Source organism: Pinus tabuliformis, chromosome 3_1, assembly GCF_031772625.1.
Source record: "Pinus tabuliformis cultivar Carrire ecotype Pingquan chromosome 3_1, CPIR1, whole genome shotgun sequence".
In the NCBI taxonomy this organism is placed as follows: domain Eukaryota; kingdom Viridiplantae; phylum Streptophyta; class Pinopsida; order Pinales; family Pinaceae; genus Pinus; species Pinus tabuliformis.
The window spans coordinates 778,202,166-778,224,634 of record NC_142301.1 but is presented as its reverse complement, the minus strand read 5'-3'; the positions used below and the strand labels follow the sequence as shown (position 1 = coordinate 778,224,634).

General features: G+C 36.0%; 1 protein-coding gene across 2 annotated transcripts in view; it reads left to right on the top strand.

Moving 5' to 3' along the window:
* LOC149189705 (uncharacterized) overlaps positions 1-22,469 on the top strand; it is a 41,816-nt gene that overhangs the window by 3,772 nt on the left and 15,575 nt on the right. The window contains exon 1 of one of the 2 annotated variants that reach the window (XM_089413269.1): positions 22,000-22,024. The exons of the other annotated variant lie outside the window; for it this stretch is intronic. Within the exon in view, the coding sequence (XP_089269395.1) occupies positions 22,015-22,024 (10 nt within the window). The 5' untranslated portion in view covers positions 22,000-22,014. Of the gene's footprint in view, positions 1-21,999; positions 22,025-22,469 lie in introns of those variants that run through there. 2 annotated transcript variants of the gene reach the window in all.

The following is a 22,469-nucleotide window of genomic DNA, read 5'->3' as shown; positions in this document are numbered from 1 at the left end:
GCTTGAGCAGTGACCTGTCCTTCCTATTAGGGAGCATATTAAGGAGATCTCTCACATAATTCAGAAATAATATTAGATACTTATAAATTATATAGTGTTTCGAACCAATGTTCACCATGCCCTATCCTCCAAGATAACCAATTCCTAATCATACGAATAGCTTGAAGAAGAGTCTTCGAGTGAGTTGAGTCATTATTAACATTCTTCTTTGGGTTTATGATCTAATAAATTAGAGCGACCAACATTATATATTTCTATTGTATTATTTACTTCCACACATTGTTTATAAAATTAATATACACCACAGGCTCTTCCTTTTCAATTTACAAGGTTAGGCAAATCGTTGTATTACTGCACTGCAAAAAATAAAGTTAATATTTTTTCAATGTGGGCATATCACTAGGGGCACCAAACTAATAGAATAGAAAGATAGCTTGTGTCCATGCTATTGGAATTTGAAAAATAGTATCTTCAATCTTAGCTAAAAGCTTGATGATATGTAGAAAAATATGATAAATTAGAGACTTTACTTTCCTATGATTAACAACATTGTTGCCATTAAAACAAAAATCAAAGACATTTCAAATATTCATTTAATGTGAGGGTGAGTCCACTTGGATTGTTGTCAGAGTTCCTGCTTATTCATCATAATTGATGAATTTAATGTCTACCACCTTTTTGGAAACTAGAGTGACCTTTCCATCTAATGTATTTATTTTCCTCCAAGTTTCACCCATGTTCAATAGAATCTCTTATTGTTTCTTTGTTTTTTCATGATATTAAAGTAAAATTGAAGGTTTCATGCAAATTTTTGCAAGCTAGTTTATGTCTTAAGGGCAATGGATCAATATTGCAAAAGCACACAAAATAGGTTCAATTTTCCAGATTTTAATAGTTAAGAATAGAGAACAAGCACCATCATAACACAATAATTTGAGGACAGAGTTCACCCCTCATGAGTTACATCTCTGGGTCTAGATTTAATGGTGGCCATTTTTATTATATTCTCCAATCTAATAATACAACAATATACAATGCTTAAATTTTAAAAATAGCACTATGATTGTGTTCAGAAGACCTAAAAACCCCTGTCTAGGCTCTTCTTGGGCTCAAAAAGGCTGAAAAATGGCCAAGTTAGGTCTCCATTCCCATTTCCCTCCTAATTATTTTGCAAATTCGCCCCTTTATCAAAATTGGCAACAAAAATCTCCTTCGGCTGACTATGAAGGGGAATTTTTAGCCACCAAAGGTGGCGGGTTCACCCACAAAACCTATTGTTTCGTGTGCAAATTGTGGAACGATTAGTTAATTTTAAAAACAAATTGGTCGTACCACTTGCTGTAGCTTATATTGTGTTTAAGCTTATTTATCACTTTTATCATAATGCGTGGTCTAAAAATCACTGCAGTGGTTCAACCTCAATGAAGCTCCCTTATTTTCTTTACAACCACAGAGTCTAAGGGAAATGAAGTATTCTGTTTATTATATTCAAAATCGCAAAAGAAAGAAGTATAAAAGAATCGGTCACAGTATACCCATGCGATCATGTTAAATCATAATATAAATGGTTGTACGGAGCCATAACCGAAATATATATATATATACTAGGTTGTAAATCCCAAGAATAATAGCGAAGTAAGAATTCGCAGAAGTCAAGCTCTGAGAGAGTTGAGCAGCGGGAAAATGAAAGGCCAAAACCCTGAAAAAAACCCCGGAACCATAAAATACTGAAGAAATGGCGCAAAGTCAAAGTGAGTGGACCAATGAAGAATGAAGGCACAAGAACTGTTGGAACTTGAAGATCAACAGATGAGGTCGAAGGAAATGAATGATCTAGATTAAATAATGTAGATTGGAATTAAGGAATGAATGGCGGAGATTAACTAGAAGCACTGATGGAAGAGAAATACGAAGGAGCATCGCTGTCGTCGATGGTCGAAAATCTACGGTCATCGGGTGCGAACAAGTCCTGGCGTTAACCAAAATGAAGAGCGGATTTAAAGCTATAAGTGGGATTTCAGGTGGATGTAAAATGGTAAATGGTATTTAGAGGAATGCGCCCGATTCCATTCAATGGTTGACATGTAGCAACTAGAGGGGAGAGAAATTGCTCATTTCGGACGCGTAACTCTCATGCAAGTAGTCCACCTGAAATTGATATCAGCCGTCGGATCTTGGGGTTGAAATCTACGGTGGATAATGGATTCGATATACATGTGTTAAATGAAGCGGTACTTATATGAAATCACCCTTGGCCAGACCCAAAAAAATTATATTTTGCATTTTACAAGTCCCGGCGGGTCCACAAAGCGTCTTTGCATATGTGTGGGTTTCGTCGATTACGATGTGCGATGGGCCAGACCCAATATTATTTATGCCATGTTTTATAACTCTGGCATGTCCGTTATATCGCAGTTTGTTAAGGATTGGGTCAATACAACGATTTAAAGCACCGATTGCGATTTGTGATGGGAAGTCAATGAAACATTGAATAGGGGGATCCGATGGGTTAATAAATCAGAGTTAATTCTTTCTAGTTCCACAGTAACCAAAGGTTTGCGCCAATTTCGCTATATAAAGGGAAAATTAGTGTTAGAGATGAATACAAAGAAAAGGTGATTGGTCAGGTTTCTTTGTGTTTCCACCAATTGGAACACTCCCGACATATATGTGGACCCCTTCCAAAACTCTTGGCACAATTTTACATATGTTCTAAGTTTCAATATTTTATATGTCATAAAGTTGAATAATTTCAAATAGGAAATAGTTTTATAACTGTTCTAAAGTGGTTTATTAGCTGTTTTGAGAAATCGGTTTCCAAAATTGATTTTATAGTTAATCAGAGAGGGAAGAGATAAAAGCCCGAAAAGGGAATTGTAATGGGGGTTTGTTGGAATTTTGGAGAACCTGGAGACTAAGCCACTGTATTCTTGATATAGCTATTGATTAATGAAAGAATCAGAAGTTTCCATGAATTGTTGGATATAATTTTGTAACTTCTCTGTCATGTGTCATCTTATGTTTTCTTCTTTCATGTATAGTAATGAAGTTGCAGGTCTTTATTTGCTTATGTAGATAAAGTTAAAATCCCTTAAAAGAGTGCTCCTATAATTGAAGTTTTTATCTTCCTTTCTAAGTTATAGATAATAGTTTCTGTGTAAGGCAGCGTATTATCTTTAATTTCTCCAAGGGTCGCAGATAATTTTTTCTGTGTCAAGCAACATATTGTCTATGATTCAATGCTCATTTTCATAATTCTTCTAAGTGATAGATAGTATGTTCTGTTTTAAGCAACATATTATCTTTAACCTCTCCTTCAAGCTTTCTTCATTCATCATTTATATCTAGCAACAAATGGCATTCAGAGATTTTCGGATCACATATGTATTAAGGGTTAAAGACCAAGTTTTCCAGTTCCTTCATTTAAGAATACAAAAAACAATAAAGTGAAAAATAAGTGACAACAAACAATAATCATTAATGTCTTAAGCACAATTTCTCCACAGTCAGGAAATTAGTTTCTTAAGGTACAACATTAATTGGCATCGTTGCCAGGGAGAGAAGACGAACACTTTTCTCTGGGTTTTTCAATATTTTCCTTTGGTTGTTTAGTGAGGAGGAAATATTTGGTTGTTTTGAATCAAAGCAATAATTCTAGCTTCAAGAAGACCCCATACAAGATCAGACACTTCACAACAAAAGGTTCAAGTCCTACATTGTCTACATCAGGCAACAACTTCCGAACATTCATCTGATAAAGAGTCATCTTTTTCATCATCTTTATTTTAGGAACCTAACTGTCAACAGAAATCTTTAGAGTTTGTTACTTTACCTGCCATAATTATTCAGCCTGAACCAATATCCACATTACCACCTATGCTCACTCGATTTACTTCTCAGTCAGGTTCCACATCTGTTGGTAACCAAGATTCAATAAACATGGCAGTACCTACATTCTTGATGAATAGGTATGCACCCCTTCAACTGCCACAACTGTTTAATCAAATGCCACAGGATTACCTCACAACTCTTCCTCGTTTTAGAAGGGAAGATGAACAAGTAGCAGAGAATCATGTATCAGTATTTTGCAATTTTGCAGACAGCCTAAATGTTGAACATTTAGATGTTATTCTAAGAATTTTTTGTTCAGTCCTTGGATGGAGAAGCAAGGAAATGGTTTAAAGGACTTCCTAATAATTCTATTCTTTCTTGGGAAGAGATGGAATGTTTATTCGCCTAGAAATGGGGAGAAAAAAGAGACCATGGGTATTCATTAACAGAGTTTAATTGCATAAAGAAGAAGTCTGATGAAACTGTGGTCGAATTTGAGAGAAGGTTTAACAAATTGTACAATAGTCTTCTAGTTGAGATTAAGCCTCCTCTTGTTGGTGCAAAAAATAACTTTTGTAGGGGCTTTTGAATCAAATTTTGGATTCACATTAAGGGAAAGAAGATCTCCAACCCTTGATCAGATCCAAAGAGATGCATTAGAGATAGAAGCAAATCTGGTGGCTGCAAGAAAAGCACTAGAAACACAACCTATCCAAGACAAGGGAAAGGCAAAGATAGAATCCTCTCAAAGTCAAGCATTGGAGGATATGTGTAAAGTAATTAAAACTTTTTCAGATAAGTTTAATAAGTTAGAGTTAGAAAATAAAAATTCTCAGAAGCAAGCACAGTATAATAAGAGCTTTAATCCCCAATACAGAAGACAAGTTTTGAAAACATTGCAGAGAGGAAGAATAGATCAAGATCAGATTCAAGCACCATTATATATAGAGGCAGATCCTGTTGAAAAACAAGAGCATCCTGAAGATCAAATTTCTACATTATATGCAATAGATGAAGATGAACTTGGTATCGGAGAAGAAGAGTATGAATATGATGAAACATATTCCATTCATGATGAAAATAAAATTGATGAATATTGGAAGCAATTCTCTGATTTTATGTAGGCTAAACTACATAAGAAAAATGACTTGAGATCGAGGAAAAGATCAAGAAATCAAGAAAATGAAAGTGAGCAGAAAGTTTCAACTTCTTCACCAAAGGCGAATCCACAAGAATATTAGCCTGCAAAACAAGTGAATAAAGGAAAGCAGCGGCAGAATGCAAATGGAAAGACACAGAAACTTCATGGTGAGTCTTCTCAAGATCATGTTCAAAAAATTCCTTTGGAGAAACTTGTTTCAATTCCTCAAGTAATTCCAGTCATGAAGAAAGGTGAAGATGAGAACGAAAGGACTGCTAAATAAGGTCACTTGTTTAGTCTTACTAAGGAGTTGGAAAAGGTAAGAATACAAGTTCCCCTTACAGAGTTGGCAAAAACACCTATTTATCAAAAGGAGATTGCTGAGTTTATTAATTTAAAAGAAAATGAGAGTATAAATGACACTGTAAATTTGCAAGAAGATAAACCAGTAGTGGTTTTTGGTCCACATGTAGAGGAATTAGATTCTTCAATACCTCCTTTTTATATTTCCTTATTGGTCCATGACTTCATCTTACATAATTGTATGTTTGATTCAGGAGCTTCACACAATCTTATGCCTTTGTCAGTAATGAAGCAACTAAATCTACAAGTTACCAAACCCTATAGGGACTTGTATTCTTTTGATTCGCATAAAGTCAAGTGTCTTGGGGTCATTAAGGATCTGGCAGTGTCACTAGCTCAAATTCTAGCTAGACGCTTGGTCATGGATGTAGTAGTAACAGATATCCCTGCTAGATTTGGAATGCTTCTATCTAGGTCCTGGGGAGCTAAATTGGGTGGTGTTTTGAAACTAGATTTTACATATGCTGTTATACTGATTTTTGGTGGGAAAGAGAGGAGATTGTATAGAGAAACTAAATTTGTAAAAACAATTACAGAAAATGGAGAAGGTAATTCACCTGTATATAGCCAGGAGAAGGATGACTTTGCTTGTTTCATGCTGCATGATAATGCAGAGTTGGTTGAAGATAATCAGAAGCAGCTTGCTTCAACCAATGTAATTACAGAGCTGCAAATTGGAGGAGTGTGGAAATGCTTCTTTGATGGAGCTTATTCCAAGGAAGGAACAGGTGTTGGTTTTCTTCTAGTTTTCCCTGGAGGTAATATGTTCCCTTGTTCCTTTAAATTAGAGTTCGAGGCAACAAAAAATGTGGCGGAATATGAGTTCTTGATTATTGGTCTACCAACAGCTAAATAGATGGGAGTAAAGTCATTTTCTACTTTTGGAGATTTGGAGCTGATTATTAAACAAATAAAAGATCATTTCCAAACAAAGAACCCTAGGCTTAGAGCATACAAAAATGAGGTATGGGATTTGATTGAGAATTTTTTTGAAGCTTTTAACATTCAATTTAGTCCAAGAAATGAGAATAGATTATCAGATTCATTGGTTGTGGCTGCTAGTACTTTCAAGCCTCCTATTAATCCAAGACTACGATATGAGGTAGGGATGAGACGCAGACCCTATGTTCCTGATAATGTTAAAAATTGGCAAGGTTTTGAAGATGTTCAGCAGATTAAATAATTTTTTACTATAGATGAGGAGTTTCAGGGCACAAAAATTGATCAGGATAAAGAAGAAGCAACAGAAGTTGCAGAAATCAGTGGTTTAAAAGATTCAATAGCTAATCAGAAGATTTTTTAATTGAAGGATAATATTTTACCAAAGGGACTTGTTCCCTTTGAAAGGCTTTCTAACCCCAATGATGTGGCTATTGACTCAGGGAAGGTTTCACACGATGAACACATTCAGGATCACAACATTGGAACTCAAGAGAAACTCAAAATGAATTGTTTTTTCAAGATTCACTGGAAGAATGGTTCTAGATTAAGCACTCAAATGCTAACTTGGTACCATTGGAAGATTGACTTCACCTGATGGAGATCAATCATGTACATATGTAGGATCTTGTACATAAATAAGCTCAGGTGTTGAGCATTTGGTTTCTAGTTGTAGTTCTTCAGTTTAATCTTAGTTGATGAATAAAGGTGACTTTCCAAATGGTTTGCAGAGGTTTTAGACTTCAGGAATGTTAAATTTCAGTTTGTCAAATTTCAGGGTTTTCACAGTTTTGGACTCCATGCCCAACTAAGGCTACTGATCTATGATTCTCAATATTTTGCTATCAAAGCACAAGCATCCTATCACTGCAGATATTGGTGTGGGTTCACTATACAAATTTTTACACAGTTAAGTTTGGCGAAGCAATGTATGACTCCATGCCCGAGGAGAAGGCATTGATTTGCGGTTCTTAGTGCTTCTGTGGCAGAAGCACTATCCCCAGTTGGAGCCAGATGTTGTAGCTTATATTGTGTTTAAGCTTATTTATCACTTTTATCATAATGCGTGGTCTAAAAATCACTGCAGGGGTTCAACCTTAATGAAGCTCCCTTATTTTCTTTACATCCACAGATTCTAAGGGAAATGAAGTATTTTGTCTATTATATTCGTAATCGCAAAAGAAAGAAGTATAAAAGAATTGGTCCTAGTATACCCATGCGATCAAGTTAAATCATAATATAAATGGTTATACGGAGCCATAACCGAAATATATATATATATATATATATATACATACTATGTTGTAAAGCCCGAGAATAACAACGAAGTAAGAATTCGCAGAGGTCAAGCTCTGAGAGAGTTGAGCAACGAGAAACTGAAAGCCCAAAACCCTGAAGAAAACCCCGGAACCACAAAATACTGAAGAAATGGCGCAAAGTCAAAGTGGGTGGACCGATGAAGAATGAATGCACAGGAATCGTTGGATCTTGGAGATCAATGTATGAGGTCAAAGGAAATGAACGATCCATATTAAATCATGTGGATTGGAATCAAGGAATGAACGACAGAGATTAACCAAAAGTGTTGATGGAAGATAAATTCGAAGGAGCATCACCGCCATCGATGGTCGAAGATCTACGGTCATCGGGTGCGAAGAATCCTAGCATTAACCAAGATGAAGGGAGGATTTAATGCTATAAGCGGGATTTCTGGAGGATGCAAAATGGTAAATGGTATTTAGAGGAAAGAACTTGATTCTATTCAATGGTTGACACGTAGCAACTAGAGGGGAGAGAAAAACCGCTCATTTTGGGCGGGTAACTCGTGCAAGTAGTCCACCTGAAATTGATATCAATCGTCCGATCCTGGGGTTGAAATCTATGGTGGAGAATGGACCCAATATATATGTGTGTGTTAAATGCAATGGTACTTATATGAAATCACCCTTGGCCGGTGCCGAAAAATTATATGTTGCATTTTATAAGTCTCAGCGGGTCCGCAAAGCGGCTTTTCATATGTGTGGGTTCTACCGATTTCGATGTGAGATGGGGCAGACCCGATATTATTTATGCCATGTTTTATAACTCCGGCACGTTCGTCATATCACAATTTGTTAAGGATTGGGTCAATACAACGATTTAAAGCATTGATTGCGATTTGTAATGGGAAGTCAATGAAACATTGAATAGGTGGATTTGATGGGTTAATAAATCAGAGTTAATTCTTTTGAGTTCCATAGTAACCAAAGGTTTGCACCGATTTCCCTGTATAAAGGGAAAATCTTTTTTAGAAACAAATACAAAGAAAGGGTGATTGGTCAGGTTTCTTTGTGTTTCCGCCAATCGGAACACTCCTGACATATATGTGGACCCCTTCCAAAGCTCTTGGCGCAGTTTTACATTTGTTCTGAGTTTCAATATTTTATATGTAATAAAGTTGAATAATTTCAAATAGGAAATAGTTTTATAACTGTTATAAAGCGGTTTATTAGCTGTTTCGAGAAATCAGTTTCCAAAATTGATTTGATAGTTAATCAGAGAGTGCAGAGATAAAAGCCCGAAAAGGGAATTGTAATGGGGGTTTGTTGGAATTTTGGAGAACCTAGAGACTAAGCCACTATATTCTTGATATAGCTGTTGATTAATGAAAGAATCAAAAGTTTCCATGAATTGTTGGATATAATTTTGTAATTTCTTTGTCATGTGTCATCTTATGTTTTCTTCTTTCAAGTATAGTAATGAAGCTGTAGGTCTTTATTTGATTTTGTAGATAAAGTTAAAATCCCTTAAAAGAGTGCTCCTATATTTGAAGTTTTCATCTTCCTTTCTAAGTTATAGATAATAGTTTCTGTGTAAGGCAACATATTATCTTTACTTTCTCCAAGGGTCACAGATAATAGTTTCTGTGTCAAGCAGCATATTGTCTATGATTCAGTTCTCATTTTCATAATTCTTTTAAGTGACGAATAGTAGGTTTTGTGTTAAGCAACATATTATCTTTAACTTCTCCTTCAAGATTTCTTCATTCATCATTTATATCTAGCAACAAATGGAATTATGAGATTTTCAGATCACATATGTATTAAGGGTTAAAGACCAAGTTTTCCAGGTCCTTCATTTAAGAATACAACAAACAATAAAGTGAAAAATAAGTGACTACAAACAATAATCATTAATGTCTTAAGCACAATTTCTCCACAGCAAGGAAATTGGTTTCTTAAGGTACAACATTAATTGGCACCGTTGCTCGGGAGAGAAGACAAGAACACTTTTCCTTTGGTTTTTCAATATTTTCCTCTAGTTGTTCAGTGAGGAGGAAATATTTGGTTGTTTTGAATCAAAGCAATAACTCTGGCTTCAAGAAGACCCCATACAAGATCAGACACTTCACAACAGAAGGTTCAAGTCCTTTAAGATCTTGAAAGGCTAGTTTCTAGGAGGGTTGGAAAGTCTAAGATCCCAATTATGCCAATTCCTACATTGTCTACATCAGCTACAACTTATCCGAACATTCATCTAATAAAGAGTCATCCTTTTCATCATCTTTATTTCAGGAACCTAACTGTCAAAAGCATTCTTTAGTGTCCATTACTTTACCTGCTATAATTATTCCACCTGAACCAATAGCCACATTACCAACTCTGCACACTACATTTACTTCTCAGTCAGGTTCCACATCTGTTGGTAATCAAGGTTCAATAAACATGGCAGTGCCTACATTCTTAATGAATAGGTATGCATCGCTTCAACTGCCACAACCATTTAATCAAATGCCACATGATTACCTCACAACTCTTCCTCGTTTTATAGGGGAAGATGAACAAGTAGCAAAGAATCATGTATCAATATTTTGCAATTTTGCAGACAGCCTAAACTTTGAACATTTATATGTTATTCTAAGACTTTTTGTCCAGTCCTTGGATGGAGAAGCAAGGAAATGGTTTAAAGGACTTCCTAATAATTTTATTCCTTCTTGGGAAGAGATGGAATGTTTATTCATCCAGAAATGGGGAGAAAAAAGAGACAATGGGTATTCATTAACAGAGTTTAATGCCATAAAGAAGAAGTCTGATGAAACTGTGGTCGAATTTGTGAGAAGGTTTAACAAATTGTAAAATAGTCTTCTAGTTGAGATTAAGCCTCCTCCTGCTGGTGCAAAAATAACTTTTGTAGGGGCTTTTGAATCAAATTTTGGATTCACATTAAGGGAAAGAAGATCTCCAACCCTTGATCAGATCCAAAGAGATGCATTAGAGATAGAAGCAAATTTGGTGGCTGCAGGAAAAGCACTAGAAGAACACCCTATCCAAGACAAGGGAAAGGCAAAGATAGAATCCTCTCAAAGTCGAGCATTGGAGGATATGTGTAATGTAATTAAAACTTTGTCAGATAAGTTAAATAAGTTAGAGTTAGAAAAAAAAAATTCTCAGAAACAAACACAGTATAATAAGAGCTTTAATCCCCAATACAGAGGACAACCTTTGCCAACTTTGTAGAGAGGAAGAAAAGATTAAGATCAGATTCAAGCACCATTATATATAGAGGCAGATCCTGTTGAAAAACAAGAGCATACTGAAGATCAAATTCCTACATTATATGCAGGAGATGAAGATGAACTTGGTATCAAATAAGAAGAGTATGAATATGATGAAACATATGCCATTCATGATGAAAATAAAATTGATGAATATTGGAAGCAATTCTTTGATTTTATGCAGGCTGAACTACATAAGAAATATGACTTGAGATCGAGGAAAAGATCAAGAAATCAAGAAAATGAAAGTGAGCAGAAAGTTTCAACTTCCTCACCAAAGGCGACTCCACAAGAATCTCAGCTTGCAAAACAAGTGAATAAAGGAAAGCAGCAGCAGAATGTAAATGGCAAGACACAGAAAATTCAAGGTGAGTCTTCTCAAGATCAAGTTGAAAAAACTCCTTTGGAGAAACTTTTTTCAATTCCTCAAGTAATTCCAGTCATGAAGAAAGGTGAAGATGAGAACGAAAGGACTGCTAAACAGGGTCACTTGTTTAGTCTTACTAAGGAGTTGGAAAAGGTAAGAATACAAGTTCCCCTTACAGAGTTGGCAAATATATCTACTTATCAAAAGGAGATTGTTGAGTTTATTAATTTAAAAGAAAATGAGAGTATAAATGACACTGTAAATTTGCAAGAAGATAAACCAGTAGTGGTTTTTGGTCCACATGTAGAGGAATTAGATTCTTCAATATCTCTTTCTTATATTTCCTTAGTGGTCCATGACTTCTTCTTACATAATTGTATGTTTGATTTGAGAGCTTCACACAATCTTATGCATTTGTCAGTAATGAAGCAACTAAATCTACAAGTTACCAAACCCTATAGGGACTTGTATTCTTTTGATTCGAATAAAGTCAAGTGTCTTGGGGTCATTAAGGATCTGGCAGTGTCACTAGCTCAAATTCCAACTAGAAGCTTGGTCATGGATGTAGTAGTAACAGATATCCCTGCTAGATTTGGAATGCTTCTATCTAGGTCCTAGGGGGTTAAATTGGGTGGTGTTTTGAAACTAGATTTTACATATGATGTTATATCGACTTTTGGTGGGGAAGAGAGGAGATTGTACAGAGACAATAGATTTGTAAAAACAATTATAGAAAATGGAGCAGGTAATTCACCTGTATATAGCCAAGAGAAGGATGACTTTTCTTATTTCATGTTGCATGATAATGCAGCGCTGGTTGAAGATAATCAGAAGCAACTTGCTTCAACCAGTGTAATTACAGAGCTCCAAACTGGAGGAGTGTGGAAATGCTTCTTTTATGGAGCTTATTCCAAGGAAGGAACAGGTGCTGGTTTTCTTCTAGTTGCGCCTGGAGGTAATATGTCCCGTGTTCATTTAAATTAGAGTTTGAGGCAACAAATAATGTGGTAGAATATGAGTCCTTGATTATTGCTCTACAAACAGCTAAATAGATGGGAGTTAGGTCAATTTCTGATTTTGGCGATTCAGAGATGATTGTTAAGCAAATAAAAGATCATTTCCAAACAAAGAATCCTAGGCTTAGGGCATACAGAAATGAGGTATGGGATTTTATTGAGAATTTTTTTGAAGCTTTTAACATTGAATTTATTCCAAGAAATGAGAATAGATTAGCAGATTCATTGGTTGTGGCTGCTAGTAGTTTCAAGCCTCCTATTAATCCAAGACTAAGATATGAGGTAGGGATGAGACACACACCCTCTGTTCCTGATAATGTTAAAAATTGGCAAGATTTTGATGATGATCAACAGATTAAAGAATTTTTTACTATAGTTGAGGTGTTTCAGAGCACAAAAATTGATCAGGATAAAGAAGAAACAATAGAAGTTGTAGAAATCCGTGGTTTAAAATATTCAATAGCTAATCAGAAGATTTTTCAATTGAAGGATAATATTTTGCCAAAGGGACTTGTTCCCCTTGAACGGCTTTCTAACCCCAATGATGTGGCTATTGACTCAGGGAAGGTTTCACAGGATGAACACATGCAGGATCACAACATTGGAACTTAGGAGAAACTCAGGATGAATTGTTTTTTCAAGATTCACTGGCAGAATGGTTCTAGATTAAGCACTCAAATGCTAACATGGTACCATAAGATTGACTTCACCTGATGGAGATCAATCATGTACATATGTAGGAACTTGTACATAAATAAGCTCAGGTGTTGAGCATTAGGTTTCCAGTTGCAGTTCTTCAACTTAATCTTAGTTGATGAATAATGGTGACTTTCCAACTAGTTTGCAGAGGTTTCAGACTTCAGGAATGTTAAATTTCAGTTTGTCAAATTTCAGGGTTTTCAAAGTTTTGACTCCATGCCCAAATAAGGCTATTGATTTATGATTCTCAATATTTTCTATCAAAGCACAAGAATCCTATCACTGCATATATTAGCGTGGGTTTACTGAACAAATTTTACATAGTTAAGTTTGGCGAAGCAGTGTATGACTCCATGCCCGAGGAGAAGGCACTGATCTGTGGTTCTTAGTGCTTCCGTGGCAGAAGCACTATCCCTAGTTGTAGCCAGATGTTGTAGCTCATATTGTTTTTAATCTTATTTATCTCTTTTATTATAACGTGTGGTTTAAAAATCACTGCAGGGGTTCAACCTTAATGAAGCTCCCTTATTTTCTTTACATCCACAGAGTCCAAGGGAAATGAAATATTTTGTTTATTATATTCAAAATCGCAAAAGAAAACTGTATAAAAGAATCGGTCCCAGTATACGCATGCAATCAATTTAAATCATAATATAAATGGTTATACAGAGCCATAACCGAAATATATATATACTGTGTTGTAAAGCTCGAGAACAACAACATGTAAGAATTTGCAGAAGTCAAGCTCTGAGAGAGTTGAGCAGCGGGAAAATGAAAGGCCAAAACCTTGAAGAAAAGCCCGGAACCACAAAATATTGAAGAAATGGCACAAAGTCAAAGTGAGTGGACCGATCAAGAATGAATGCACAGGAACCGTTAGATCTTGGAGATCAACGGATGAGATCGAAGGAAATGAACGATCCAGATTAAATCATGTAGATTGGAATCAAGGAATGAACGACAAAGATTAACTAGAAGCACTGATGGAAGAGAAATCTGAAGGAGCATCGCCACCATCGATGGTCGAAGATCTATGGTCATCGGGTGCAAACAAGTCCTGACGTTAACCAAGATGAAAGGCAGTTTCAAAGCTATAAGCGGGATTTCGGGCGGATGCAAAATGGTAAATGATATTTAGAGGAAAGCACCCGATTCCATTCAATGGTTGACACGTAGCAACTAGAGGAGAGAGAAAAACCACTCATTTCAGGCGAGTAACTCTCGTGCAAGTAGTCCACCTGAAATTGATATCAGCCATCGGATCGTGGGGTTGAAATCTACGGTGGAGAATGGACCCTATATATATGTGTTAAATTCAGCGGTACTTATATGAAATCACCCTGGCTGAACCCAAAAAATTATATGTTGTATTTTATAAGTCCCGGCGGGTCTGCAAAGCGTCTTTGCATATGTGTGGGTTTCGCCGATTGCGATGTGCGATGGGCCATACCGGATATTTTTTATGCCATGTTTTATAACTCCAACGCATCCGTCATATTGCGGTTTGTTAAGGATTGAGTCAATACAACGATTTAGAGTACCGATTACGATTTGCGATGGGAAGTCAATGAAATATTGAACAGGTGGATCTGACGGGTTAATAAATTAGAGTTAATTCTTTTGAGTTCCACAATAGCCAAAGGTTTGTGTCGATTTTTTGTATAAAGGGAAAATCAATGTTAGAGACGAGTACAAAGAAAAGGTGATTGGTCGGGTTTCCTTGTGTTTCTGCCAATCAGAACACTCCCGACATATATGTGGACCCCTTCCAAAGCTCTTTGCACAGTTTTACATATGTTCTAAGTTTCAATATTTTATATGCAATAAAGTTGAATAATTTCAAATAGGAAATAGTTTTATAACTGTTATAAAGTGATTTATTAGCTATTTTGAGAAATCAGTTTCCAAAACTGATTTGATAGTTAATCAGAGAGGGAAGAGATAAAAGCTTGAAAAGGGAATTGTAATGGGGGTTTGTTGGAATTTTGGAGAACATGGAGACTAAGCCACTATTCTCCTGATATAGTTGTTGATTAATGAAAGAATCAGAAGTTTCCATGAATTGTTGGGTATAATTTTGTAACTTCTCTGTGTAGTGTCATCTTGTGTTTTCTTCTTTCAAGTATAGTAGTGAAGTTGCAGGTCTTTATTTTCTTATGTAGATAAAGTTAAAATCCTTTAAAAGAGCGCTTCTATACTTGAAGTTTTCATCTTTGTTTCTAAGTTATAGATAATAGTTTCTGTGTAAGGTAGCATATTATCTTTAATATCTCCAGGGGTGGGAGATAATAGTTTCTGTGTCAAGTAGCATATTGTCCATGATTCAGTTCTCATTTTCATAATTCTTCTAAGTGATGGATAGTAGGTTCTGTGTTAAGCAGCATATTATCTTGAACTTCTCCTTCAAGTTTTCTTCATTTGTCATTTATATCTAGCAACAAATGGCATTCTGAGATTTTCAGATCACATATGTATTAAGGGTTAAAGACCAAGTTTTCCAGGTCCTTCATTTAAGAATTCAACAAACAATAAAGTGACAAATAAGTGACAACAAACAATAATCATTAATGTCTTAAGCACAATTTCTCCACAACCAAGAAATTGGTTTCTTAAGGTACAACACCACTATTCTTTCGTCTTTGGTTAGTAAGATGGTTGCAAATATGACCATGGGACGTGGTCCATAGGCCACACACCACCCATCCCCACTCCTAGTCACTTGTCCATTAAAGGAACCGTGTGCTGAGGTGCTGAGAGGGAGCCATGCGCCCCACCCCTCCTGAACTCCTGCTGACATGCACAGAAACGTAATAGAACCAACGGTTCGGGTGTGGGAAGTGTGCGAAACACCCCATCCTTCCGTCCTTACGCCATGGTAACATTATTATAATAAGACCTGGGGTTGGTCCGGCCGAGCACACCCACTGGCTCGATCCTCTCCACAACCGCTGACACTCACAACCTTAAATAAAAGTTATGCACTATAGTTATTGAGAACCATCGGTGGGGCAGTGGCAGGGTTGTTATACAGTAGCTGAGAGGTGACACGATTGAACCCCATGGAGGTTGTTAGTTAGTATAACAAACTTTTGACATAGAATCCTAGGCCTTGTGGAAGCTTTCCATAGGGCCATGTGGCAACTTTTCATTGGACCATGTGGTGGTCTGTGGTTGGCCCCCAAACAAACTCAACCGCCAATCGAAATATGCCACTTGTCCTCATGGGATTTTCCTGTTTGACAACTGTATCGCCCAGTCAGCCTGTCGATGTTAGCACCACATCATCATATGGTCTACCCAGTCAACATTGCAAGTTCACTTTTTAGCTATTTGTCAAAAATTGAGAATGTGATAGCTTCCTCATATGGTGTCAAATTGAGGAGATTCAAGCGTCGCTGGAATTAGAATGACAAGATCTATGATTTGGCATTAGTTTCGGGAGAATTTGAGAACTTTTATTTTTTAGCATATTTTTTGACCCCCTGGATCATTCCTCCCTAGTGGAAGCTTTTAGACCACTAAAAGTCTATTTTTACCCACCAAGTAAGTGAGGGTAAAAATCTCTCACTTTCCCGATCTCTATCAACCTTTCTTTGCTTGGATTAATACCTTTGGGCCCCACTTGAATATACTCCACATTGCCTTTGTGGGAAGTCCTTGTATTCCTCTCAAGAATTGAGTCCTACTACAACTTATTTAAATATTCAGGAGAAAATTATTCTAAAGATAGAATTTGAACATTCTCTTCTTGATCATCAATCATTGGAGGCTCAAACAATATCAAGTTTTCCATATTCATAATGGAATAAATTTGCATGCAAGGTGGTAAATCTAATTACTACGCTTGCTAGTAACACACATGGAACATCCTTTCACATATATTGAAACAATTTCATTCATGTGAGGCCAATAACAATACCTCTGAATTGGACAAATTGTTTTGCCTACACCAAAGTGACCACCAATAAGAGAAGGGTGGGATTCCCTTATGACATAGGCTCTTTCACCCTATGAAACACATAACTCACAAAGATGATACAACAACTTGTCATGAACATGATAATCCAACACTTCAACATGATTTCCTTAACCCAAAGTTGCATAAACATCTTTAAAATATTCATCTTGTGCATACTATTCAATATAACTTTCATACATGGTTGAGTTATGATTAAGAGTAATAGTTGCACTAACAATAGGCCTTGATAACATATCTGCAACTTTGTTGTATATACCTTTCTTATATTTGAGTACCGAATGGAATTTTTGTAGTAATTGGATCCACTTGAAATGTCTAGCTTGGTGTTGCTTGGTTTGCGACTATAAATATTGCAAATTTTGATGGTTAGTATGAATAATCATTTCTTTATCCATCAAATATTGCTTCCATTACTTCACACTCGGTACTAAAGCGTACAAATCTTTATCATAAGTTGGATATTTAATTATTGTATTGTTAAGTGTTTCAGAATGACAACATATTGGCTTACCATGCTGCATCAAAACTACTCCCATAGCATATTTGCTTGCATAAGTTTGAATTTCAAATGGCTGCTTAAGATTTGGAAGTGCTAGAAGTTGTGTTGTATTGATTTTCTCTTTCAAAGCGTCAAAGGCTTTCTTTTGCTTGCCTCCCCACTGAAATACATTTTTCACACTTGTCAAGGCATGTAATGGTGTTGTAATTAGTGGGAATTTAGCGATAAATTTTCTCCAATATTTGGTTTCTCCCAAAAAGCTCCTAAATGTCTGTTACATTGTTGGTTTTAGGCCAATTCACAATCACATCAAATTTTGAGAGATTGATCTTCAATTCGCCCCATCCTATAATATGACCAAAATAAAGCAAATAAGTTTTCCCAAATACACATTTAGACATCTTGAAATACAACTTTTCCTTTTTCAAGACATCTAGAACTTGTTTCACATGGTTTTCAGGCGCTTTATGAGTCTTACTAAAAATCAGAATACCATCTAAGTATACTATAAAAAAATCATCAAGGAATGGTCGGAGCAAATCATTCATAACCCTCATGAAAATTCCAGGTGCATTGCAAAGCCCAAACGACATAACTAACCATTCAAATGAACCTTGTTTTGTTGAAAATAGATTTCCAAATATTATCTTCAGCAATCCTTATTTGATGATAATCGCATCTGAAATTTAAATTAGTAAAGTAAACAAGTTCAGTTAACTAATATAGAAAATAATTAATGTGAGGAAGATGATAATGGTTGTATAGTGTGATTTTGTACAATTCTCGGAAATCCACACATGTTCCATTGACGATCTTTCTTTGGAACCACAAAAATAGGAGACCCACAAGGAGATGTGTTAGGCCTAATGATTCCTTTGTTAAGAAGCTCTTGCATTTTCTTCTTGATCTCTACATTCTCCAAAACTGGCATTCTATACATGTCAATATCTAGAAGTGGTGCATCCCACTGCAAGTGAATCTCATGTTGGATTCCTCTTTTTGGAGGTAAACCTTCAGGTTCCTGAAACATCTTGTCATAATTGTTAACAACTTCAACAAATTCATGTTGGAGTTTAGAATCACATCGTGTAAAAGTTTCATATTCAACAATATCTTTAGCTTTAATCATTAATAACAAAAAATTATTACTAGCGTTTACAATTCTTTTCATTTGACCAGCACTAACAAGAGATAAGTTAATCTTCTTTCTATGAGCTCTAACGATATACTCAACTCCATCTTTAAAATTATGACATTTTTTCTCATGACGATAGAATATGGCTTTTCAATCATACAAGTATGGACTCCCTAAAACAATCCTGCAAATGTGAAGCGGTAGAACATCAAGCTCTACCTCATTTATAAAATTAGCAGTGATGGAAAATTTGAGTTTACATTTTCTTGTCACTTTTAATTTGTCATCATCACATACCCAACCCAAAGGGTAAGGTTTAACATGAGGTGTAGTTTCTAAATTAAGTTTCTTGACAATTTATTTAGAGATAGAATTGTCTTGGGGTCCACTATCAAATAATGTATCAACTATTGTATGTTTTTTTATGACCCTGATATGGAAAAGCTCACTTCTTTCTTTATCATTTTGACATTAAACAATATTACTAGAATAGCTAATTCTTACATTAGAAGCTATACCTTTCATTCAGATGGTTGTGACTTTGGTTTCATCTTATGAATTAGATCCTAGATCTTGTTGAGTTGTAGCAGTAGTCTTTTGTTTCCCCTTGTTATTGAACTTCTTTGATCTCATTTTTGGATGTAATTTCCAACAGTGGTCTTCATCCTGGCCTTCTTTTGAACAATGTTTACAAGCAAGTTTCTCTACCTCTTACTTGACAGTAGCATTCTTCTTTCCTTTTCCTTTAAACTTCCCCTTACCTTTGCCTCCAAATTTAGAAGGTTTCTTGCTAGTCTCTTGAGGAACATTCTTGCCTCTTCATTCTAAATGAGTTTCCTAAACACATACTTCATCTAGATTGGTGGGATTAAACATAAGTATAGTACATATCAAATAACTATGTAATCCACCTAAATATTTAAGGAGGGTATCTTGTGAAGGAAAATAAACACCCAAGATTAAAGCTCCTATTCTAAATTCTTGTGTGTAACTTTGGACGGATTGACATTTAGCTTGTCTAAAATTTTTCCCATCCATAATTTCTTTTTGCATGTAAGCTAATGGATACAATTTCCTTCTTAATGTAGTTATAAAATCATTCCCAGAAGAGACAATTTTACCACTTTTCTTCAAATATTATTAAGTTCTTGCCTCCCACCAGATGAGATTTGCACCTTCCAAGTGAGGAGAAGTAAGTTGGATCTTATTGAAATCATCATATATATTTTAAATCCCCCAATAGACTTCAATTGGATGAACCCAATTATCCAACTTTTCAACATTTACTTACCCATTGTACATAGGGAATTCAAACGTGACATCAAGCTTAATCAAAGGAGACTTAGAATGTCCTTTTGGAAATGGAGGAGGAATAGGTCTATGAGATGAAGGAAGTGAAGAAGGGGGTGAGGATGGAGGTGTATATGGGGGGGGAAGAAGGAGGTGGAGGCTGAGGCATGATCCCATCACCACCACTACCTTTTGGTTGATTAGAACTTTCTCCTCGCATCCTTGTTTTCCTATCATTGTACAACACTTTCACCATCTTAGGCATATCATAGAGATCCTTTCTAAAATCTCTCTCATTCTCATACATCAACTCCTATCCTTCTTCATGTGCCATGACTGGTGGGGTTTGTGGCCTCACTGAACCAATTTTAGGGTTTGGTTATTCAAGCACTCCTTATCCTCTTTTAAATTTAGAATTTGTAATAATTCAAGGAAAACACTTGCAAAAATTGTCAAACCTTCATAAAAACCATGCTCTGGTACGAAATTGATCTTAAATTAAAACAAAAGGTTTCATGTAAAGTTTTGCAATCTAGTTTATGTTTTATAGCAAATAGATCGATATTGAAAAAGAATGAAAACTAAGTTAAAATTTTCAAGTTTTAACAATTAAAAATAGACAAAAAGCAACATCACAACATAACAATTTGATGATAGAGTTCACCCATACTAGGATACATCTTTGGGTTCAGCTTCCAATGGTGGCCCTTTATATAATATGCTCAAATATGATATTACAAAAACATAAAATGCTCAAATTGCAAAAATAAAACTTCCCTTGTGGCCACAACACCCAAAAACCCCTATGTAGGCTTTTCTTGGGCTCAAAAACGTTGAAAAATAACCAGGTTAGTCCTCCTCCATTTCTATGTTAAATGTTCTAGAAATTCGTCCCTCTATCAAAATTAGCAACAAAACTCTCGTTTGGTGGACTTTTAAGGAAAAATTTTAGGCACCATAGGTGGCATATTCGGCCCACAAAAACTGCCGTGTTGGGTGAAAAATGTCAAACAATTAGTTGATTTTTAAAAACAAATTGGTTGTGCCACTATTCTTCTGCCTCAGATCGATCACATGGCAGCAAATATGATTGTGGGACATGGGCCATAGGCCACACTACACCTGGCCATGCTCTTGGTCACCTGTCATTAAAGGAATCGTGGGTCAGGGCACGGGAAGGGTTCCACACCACCCGCCCATCCTGAACTCCCACCGACGTTCACATAAACATACATGGAACCAAGGGCTAGGTTATGAGTAGGGTACCACATGCCCCACCTTTTTTTCCTTACGCCATAGTCATGTTATCATAATAAGACCTTAGGCTAGGTCAGTTCAGTGTGCCTGCTGGCATGACCCTCTCCCCAACCATCGACAGTCACAAACTTGAATAAAATTTATGCACCATAGTTATTGATAACCGATAGTGGCACAATGGTAGAGTACTTGTTCCATAGTTGAGAGGTTATCATGTCGAACCTCGTGGAGGTTTTCGGTCAGGCCAACAAACTTTAGACACAAAATCCTAGGCCACGTGGCGGATTTCCATAGGGTAATGTGGCAGCCTTTCATTGGGATACATGGTGGCTTGTGGCTGTGGGTCAACCTTTGTATGTTTTGTGATCACTCTGATAAGGAAAAACTCACTTCTTTCTTTATCATTTTGAGATTCAATAGAATTACTAGAAGAACTAGTACTTTCATTAGAAGCTATATCTTTCATTCCCATGGCTATGATTTTGGTTCCATCACCTGAATCAAACCCTATATCTTGTTGAGTTGTAGCATCAATCTTTTGTTTCCCCTTGTTAATGAACTTCTTTGGTCTCATTTTTTGATGTAATTTCCAAAAGTGTTCTTCATTGTGGCCTTATTTTGAACAATATTTACATGTCAGTATAAACCTTTAAACAAATAATGGACCACTATCAAATAATGTATCAACCTCTCTATGTTTTGTAATGACCTTCATATGGAAACCCTCACTTATTTCTTTATCATTTTGAGATTCAATAGGCTTACTAGAAGAACTAGTACCTGCATTCGAAGCTATACCTTTCATTCCCATGGCTATGGTTTTGGTTTCATCACTTGAATCAGATGTTAGGTCTTGTTGAGTTGCAACAATAGTCTTTTGTTTCCCCTTGTTATTGAACTTCTTTGGTCTCATTTCAGGATGTAATTTCCAACAATGGTCTTCGTCATGGAATTCTTTTGAACAATGTTTACAGGTAAGCTTCTTTCCCTATTTCTTGACAGTAGAATTCTTCTTTCCTTTGCCTTTAAAATTCCCCTTCACTTTGTCTCCAGATTTAGAATCTTTCATGCTAGTATCTTAAGGAAAATTCCTGCCTCTTGATTATAAGTGAGTTGCCTTAACACATACTTCATCTAGATTGGTGGGATTAAAAATAAGCTTAGTATGTCACAAATAACTATGTAATCCACCTATATATTTAAGGAGAGTATCTAGTGAGGACAAATCAACACCTAAGATTAAAGCTCTTCTTCTAATTCTTGTGTGTAACTTTGTGTACATGAGTTCCCATAAACTTGACCAAAACTTCCTGACAAATCGAGAATCTCGATAAAAAATAATAGAAGTGGGTAACCAAAAGTGAACCCATACATGTTGGAAGAACATATTTGCAGTCCATTCAGTTGAAACCTATTTCT